The sequence below is a fragment of the Cynoglossus semilaevis genome, chromosome 4, assembly GCF_000523025.1.
Source record: "Cynoglossus semilaevis isolate Cse_v1.0 chromosome 4, Cse_v1.0, whole genome shotgun sequence".
NCBI classification, from domain to species: domain Eukaryota; kingdom Metazoa; phylum Chordata; class Actinopteri; order Pleuronectiformes; family Cynoglossidae; genus Cynoglossus; species Cynoglossus semilaevis.
Window position 1 is genome coordinate 13,650,336 of NC_024310.1, and position 7,061 is coordinate 13,657,396.

A 7,061-nucleotide genomic window follows, 5' to 3' on the forward strand; every position below is an offset into this window, starting at 1 on the left:
GTAATATCAATGCTGAAACAAGACATGAATAAATGATCAGTGTCTCCATGAATCATTCAATGTTCTCTTCTCTTTCAGATGGCAGTTGGTCGAAGTTATCAGTGAGAAACTGGCAGATTTCCCAGATGAACTGGAAAACTGGAGGACATCGGTGACAGCTGCTGCCTTCAGGTGTCTCATCACGTCCTACAGTCAGTCTAAAGATCAGACCCAGACCTTGTCAGAGCAGGAACTTGGCATTCTGGGAAGGCTGCCCACATTTTTGGTGAGCATTTTCTGCATTAGACGGTAAACGCTGCTCAATCATTGCTACAAGACACTGAACTTATCTTCTTCTCACAGACTTCAGCTACAGACGTCAAAGCCACTGAATGGAACAGTTTTGTCAAGAACGGGCTGAAGTAAGATTTCTAGTGAAAAATGTCATTCTGTTATTTGAAAGAAACCTGGTCAAAAAAACACTTGGTAAATATAATAAAAAACATGACTGAAAAAGTCTTTGACAGTTTCCACACTAAATATTGACTTCAGGCAAAATAATTTGGTTATAGAAGTATTTTGGTTGTCACATACTATTTTCGTTATGTTTGACAACACGCATCTTCATTTCTCCATTTTAAGTGTCTTCTGTTGATTGTTTGAGCTTGTTAAACATCTGACACACTACACTTTGTTTTAAATTGATAACCTATGCAGCTGAAAGATTTTTGTGGCACTCTAGGTGACGCTCACAGCCCAAACGTGGGCCTACGGTTAACAATCAAAACTCATCCACCTTTACCGTTTACCTGCCCTGCTCTCTTTCACATACACATTGCTGACCTTTGTGCTCTGATTTCATTAATGACATACAAACGTTTTCTTTCACTGAAGATACCGGTACAGAGATCATCACTTCCTTAACACCCTGAGCACCCTGTTGAATCTGATGTATGGAGACATTGAAGTCAGTAAAGATCTGCTCAGTTTGTCCACTCTCCACATGATGACCACCAGCCATTCTCTTTTCCTGCCTACCATGCTTGAGGAGGAACCTAGCAGGAGTCAGGCTAAAGGTACCTGATGTTGGGGGTAAAAATTAACAATCATGGAGCAGTTTTCATCAAGTATTGGTATGTTTACTGTTTTCCCAGAGGCTCTAGTGTCCCTTCTACTCTGTCTGGTGAGGAAATGTCCCACTGTCTGCTCCAGTAGTCACTTTGTCATCTTTTTGGGAGCTTATGGAGCGACACTGAATATTTCAGGTGAATCAAAAAAAAAAACAAAAAACATTAAACTAATTACTTTTTTCACCAGATTTATTTCACACAATTGCCTTTTTTGATTCACAGATCAAACCCTGTTGCTGCTACTTCAGGAATATGAAAAAAACCAAGTCAGTCTCCTGAAGTTTCAGTAAGTTAATGTAGTTAACATACATGCAAACATACATGCAGTTTGTTTGTTGCCATCACTGTTGGTTTTCTATGTAGGTCTTACCTGTGGGGCCCAGCAGCTGTGGAGCATCATAAGACAAGGACAAGCCTTGGAGCTTCTCTGTGGAAGCAGGCCAGCCCAGATGATATTTTGGCCCTTCTAAACCCTGAACAGATGCTCCAGACTATCGCTCACTTCCCACAGCACCGCAGACTCATCCCACAGGTCAACATTTACATTTTTAAATCCAACATGTGAGGAGTCACAATGAAGGATCTTGTTCTTGGCTTATAAAACTATGGCTGTCAACAAGGGCTCAGATGTGAGGATGTAAAAATAGGGGCTTACACTTGTAGTTCCATAGTGTCACGGTTATCACGGCTGCTTTACTTGTCCTGTAACTCACTTTGGATAAAAGCATTTGCTGAATGCATAAATGTATGTTAATGTTCACAATAGCTAAAATTAGGGGTCACATTTTTTTTACATATTCTAGCAAATAAAATGATGTGTTTGTATAGATGTAAAGCTGGTATCATTAGTAATAATAACTAGTTTTGTCTTTCTCCTAAAGGAAGGGAAGGAGCTGCTGTACAGAGATGCAGATGCTTTGAAGGACATTGGACATTTTTATGATCCCTGCTTCCTGCTGCCACTTTTCAGTGCTATACTTCAGCCAGGTCAGCACAATCAACCCCTCCATTTTCTACAATTAAAATCTCTGTGGATGACCTTATATATGGGTATAAGTGAAAGTACAAGAGGTGTCTATGGTTCAGTGGGATGCTGGCCACTAGAAAAATGACAGACAATACGGTCCGAAATCCAACTTTGTTTTGAATTATGAATTGAGCACAGGTGTTTCTTTTATGTGCTTTTGTTCTTTATTCAAAGTTCGAATTTTGACTTGGTTTCTGACCTTACTGAAAATCTTCTCACCAAGTAGTGAGTGACTTTAGTCTCAGAAACCTTGGGAATTTTTTTTATGTTTTTCTTTTTACATGTGGCCCTGGTGTGTTGTAAAGAGTTCTAGATTACGCCAAATAACAACTTCTCAAGTCTGCAAATCCCTGTTCTCCAAATACTGGTTCAAATCTCAGGCAGTGTGAAGGTTTGTTTCAGAAACTGCATTTATCATCAACATTGAAATCTCTCTCTTTGCAACAGAATGTGTGGTTGACTGCTTCAAGTTTGTATCCAGCCATGCTCTTGGTTTCACTGTGATGGCCCTGAGCAGTTACGACACAAAGTTGAGGGCCGCAGCCTATCATGTGCTCGGCTGTTTTTACCATCACCTAGAGGGCGCTCGCTTTAGGGAGAAAAGACAGGTGACGCTAACATGAAGTTCTTGGTCGTGAATATGACTAACCTCCACCTCCAAAGACACTCATGAATTTGTATTGATCAACCAGCTGCTGTATCTGATGGACATGGTGAAGAATGGAATCCAGAAGGAGAATCTGCGACTTCCATTTGTCATGACCACTTACATCCAGAAGGTGGCCCAGCTAATGCTAAAACCAGGTGTGTGTTCTTACACATGTCCATGACTAGTTCCCTGTGACACCAGTTGTGAACTGTAGGATGTTTCTTGAAGACTGATTGGCTCTTAACTCTTTCTTCTTGCTTTTATTTCCAGAGGACCACATGTATGTGGTTCTGAACCGGTTCCTCCTCTCTCATCAGAGTCTGGACTTTAAAAGAGTCCCAGAGTTCTTCAAACTTTTCTACGGCTTTGAGACAGAGGTAGACAAAAAGGCTGAATTTTTCTTTCCTTTTAACTTCAAGTTATAATTGCAATAACACAAGAAAGGGGATTAAGACTAGAGCAGGCTAATCTGCTCCAAGGCTAATCGGTTCTAGTTGTGGTCCAGCACTGGCCCTGGTCAAGTGACACCATGATTGATCTATTTATCCTTGAACGATAGTCTACATCAACTTGTTGTGCAAGAACAACTGTTTATTTTTCTAAGGGTCAGTATTTATTTGTCTTTGAAGGCGACGAGGGATTGAGCTGTGTTAATGACCATGTAATGTTTTTCGCAGCACAAGGTGGACCGTGAGTGGATTTTAAGTGTGTTGGAGGAAGGCATTGCGGACAGACACTGCTTTGAACAATGTGACCGACAAGCCATCTTTCAGAGCCTTCTGGGCTTGAGCAGCAGCCCCCTCCGTGATGAAAACTCCCAGGTACACACCACAGAAACCAGTGTGATGCAACACATTATTTTATAATCTAATATATCACTATATGTGTGAAAAAGACTTTATTATAAGCATAGGAAATCTGAGGTAAGTTGTGAATGAGTTGTATCAATGTCGTTTCTGTAGGCACAGATAATCAGGGTGCTGTGTAAGGCTGCAACAGTGAACAAAGCAGCTTATAATCTAACCAAAACCTGTGGGATTCTGACCTGGATGATACAGATGATTGAAAAACGGTAAGTATACTATACTGTCCCACTGTTTAATGCAATATTTTTTAGGGATGCACCGAAATGCAAATTCTTGGCCAAAACGAAAATAAGGAAATCAAGGCCAAAAATCGAAACACAAGAAAATTAGTTTGCCAATTATTAGTACCATAGTGTTTATTGTTAAGACTGTGTACTAATTTCACTAAAGTCAAGGCTTTGACGTTGCATACATTAATATTAATGTAAGAATAAATCAATTCAGAATTATAAAAATATTTATTAAGAAAATTCCAACAACAAAAACAAAAATTCTAAATAAAAAGTACTTTTGGGCCATCTTTGGCCAAAAATTTGAATATTCAGTGCATCCTTCTTTTCTTTGATCAACTAAAACCTTCTGATGTTTTGTAATCTCAATCACAGAAACAGAGACCCACACCTGCTCAGTTCTTTAATCGACCTGCTACATGTGCTGTGGTTCACCAACCTGGGTCAGAAGGAGAAGCAGGTGGATGAAGTTCAATCATCTGCAGAGGAGAAACCTAAGAACTTAATCAAGTGCCTTCCTCTTCCACTCATCAACGAATTCCTTTGTGTGGCTTTAGAGTTCACCAAATATCTCAGGTACACTTCAAAAAACGCAATTCTAGTTAGAAGTGGTCTTCAAGTTAGAAGTGGTCTTCACCTATTCAGTATATCAACTGTTATAATATTTAGTAATAAATTAACAATAAATAATTTTAGATATTGAATGAAAATCATCAGTTACAAAACCTACAACCAGATTTCAGTAACTGCTGTAATAAATAAGGGGGCTTCAAATATTGTAAATCATAAGTAGGATTAGTATGGACTAATCGTGATGACCTCAGATAACTGCACACTGTGCTTGGAAATGACATGTATACAGTATGTATATACAGCTGATATAATGGGTCTGAAAAATACCAAGTTATTGTGATGTGAAATACTGATAAGATACTTTTCCTCATTATTAAGATATATAACATTCAAAATGAATACAAACTAAATCATTTTAGGGAAGAACAGAACTGGTTCCCTTAGTTGATCAATGCAAAAAGTGCACAGTTCAGGAAGCTGGAAAATGGACTGGAGTAAATTTAACAGGAAGAGCTGGAATTTGGAGCAAGTAGTTGACATTCCACAGCTGCAGTCTTTTTCTCAAATATTGGATTGGTTTATATATTTGTAACTATTTCCAACATAAACTATTGCACTACTGCATTTTAACTGATGCAATACATTAAACTGAAACAAAGGAACTAGACCTTTACAGAAGATATGACTTCCAAATCTGGTCAAAATTTGACTGGTCGACCAGATCAGTATTTAATGGATGCAGAATGCTGGATGAAATAATATAAATAAAATGTACAAGATAATTTGGCACATGTAATGTCCACCATCTAGTGTCATTAACAGAAATTACAATTAATTCATTGTAATCCATGAAACAGAAGGATTGACGATTGATGTCTTTACAATTCCTTGTACCGGAGTTTGGTCGGCCAGATTAGAGAGCCCAGCAGGCCACATCTGGCCCACAGGCCATATTTTTCCCAGGTCTAGTTTAGACCTAACTTTAACTGCATAACAAAGAAGAACAGACAACTTCAGTAATTTAAAATTGAATTAAAATTACATGTGGGTAGGTATTGAGATATTGAATGTAAAAAAGTAACTAAAACATGTGGTATCCTTGTTTCACACTAGACAGACCTGGTGCTTTTTTAGAGCAGGGGAGATTATCAAACATCAGACATGATAAATGTTCAGTGTCTACGGTCGAGGACTTCAGTGTTTGTCTGACCTTCTCCTTCTGTCAGGTTGGGTCTGAAGGCCGCTTCGCTCAGCCGGTTCCTGCAGACACTCTGCTTTGTACTGAAGCATCGTGGGACAGCACTCAGCGTAAACAAACAGGCTGAGCGCTTCTCCCTCCTCCCACAGCCGCTGTCCTGTGCTGAAGTCCTTGCACCGCTCCTGTGCTGGGCCTCCCTATCAGGGGACAAGGCGCTCACCAACCAGATTCATTGTTTGTCTGAAAAGTCCAAAACCAAGGAAATGCTTGGTGAGTGTCGTTTAGAATGGAAAACAACTATTAACAATAAGTTTTCCATTGAATTTCCTGATTTATGAATATTTCTTATCCAGACCTCCTCCAGTATCATGGAACCCCCCCAGTGTTATACTGTTTTGTACAGAACTGTTGTTAAAAGCGGTTATTTTTAATTCAAAACAAACAGTTTTTAGTCCAGTTCACTGCCTGACTCATTTATTGCATGTAATTTAATGGAAAAAAACTTTTTTTGTCCTTTTCAGGAATAGGGAAAAATAAAATCAAGAGTAAAGGGTCCAATTTGAAGCCCAGCATACACAGGAAGGACCTGGAAGAAGATCCTGAAACTAAGAAAGGCGAAGACATTTCCCTGACAGAGTGTAAATATTACCTCAGTGCTATCTTTATTCACTGGGAGCCTGTGTTTCCCCTCTCAGAACCTCCTCAGGTTCAGCCAGGAGACAGGGTGGCTCTTGGTCAGCTGGCCTGCGACACTGCACACCTGCTCACCAAGTGGTCCCTGAGGTTCTTGGTGGAAAGTCCATATGATGAAAAAAGAACTGAGGACTTGTTGCACTGGGTTGAAAAGTATTTGATGAAACACCAGGCGATTGTAGATGTCTTGTTGCTGGATCCTGGCTTGAAGGCCGACCTCCTTCGACTCTACCATCAGGCCTTTGAATCTCAGAATGTCTCCAGAAATGTGAATCGATTCAAAACCCTGCAGCAGTTCACCAAAATTATGATGCGCTTACTTGACAGCCAAGGTCAACTTCCAGAGGTGCATCAGGCGGTCGTCTCCACCTGCCTGCCAGGAGACACTAATGACCTGTCAAGATGTGGTAAGAGCATGCCAGACATTTTAATTCATTGGAAAATGGCTTAATGTTCCACTGTTTTCTTGAGATTTGGGTTTACTGAGGTACTTAGAGAAGGGCTGCAAACCTTATTACAAATCAGTGCTAAAAATAATACCTAATGGAGTTGGGGAGAAATTAACTATTTAACAAAAAAAAACTTACATGTATGAAAAAACAAATCCTTCCACATATCCTTCATCCCTTTGTATTAAAATATTAATATTCTCAAAGAGCATATTTTCTCCCACTGTGCCACCCAAAAAAAAAAAAAATATATATATATATATATAC

At 39.5% G+C, this 7,061-nt stretch overlaps 1 protein-coding gene across 1 annotated transcript in view; it reads left to right on the plus strand.

The window, feature by feature from the left end:
* The window catches only part of urb1 (URB1 ribosome biogenesis homolog), a 17,509-nt gene that overhangs the window by 9,171 nt on the left and 1,277 nt on the right, over positions 1–7,061 (plus strand). Inside the window, exons 23-38 of the mRNA XM_008309335.3 lie at positions 1–4; positions 76–265; positions 343–401; positions 874–1,055; positions 1,134–1,244; positions 1,332–1,395; positions 1,473–1,641; positions 1,991–2,096; positions 2,584–2,744; positions 2,829–2,940; positions 3,056–3,162; positions 3,463–3,606; positions 3,748–3,857; positions 4,257–4,457; positions 5,681–5,922; positions 6,174–6,752. The exon at positions 1–4 is cut by the window's left edge and continues 198 nt beyond it. Of these exons, the coding sequence (XP_008307557.1) occupies positions 1–4; positions 76–265; positions 343–401; positions 874–1,055; positions 1,134–1,244; positions 1,332–1,395; positions 1,473–1,641; positions 1,991–2,096; positions 2,584–2,744; positions 2,829–2,940; positions 3,056–3,162; positions 3,463–3,606; positions 3,748–3,857; positions 4,257–4,457; positions 5,681–5,922; positions 6,174–6,752 (2,541 nt within the window). The remainder of the gene's footprint in view (positions 5–75; positions 266–342; positions 402–873; positions 1,056–1,133; positions 1,245–1,331; positions 1,396–1,472; positions 1,642–1,990; positions 2,097–2,583; positions 2,745–2,828; positions 2,941–3,055; positions 3,163–3,462; positions 3,607–3,747; positions 3,858–4,256; positions 4,458–5,680; positions 5,923–6,173; positions 6,753–7,061) is intronic.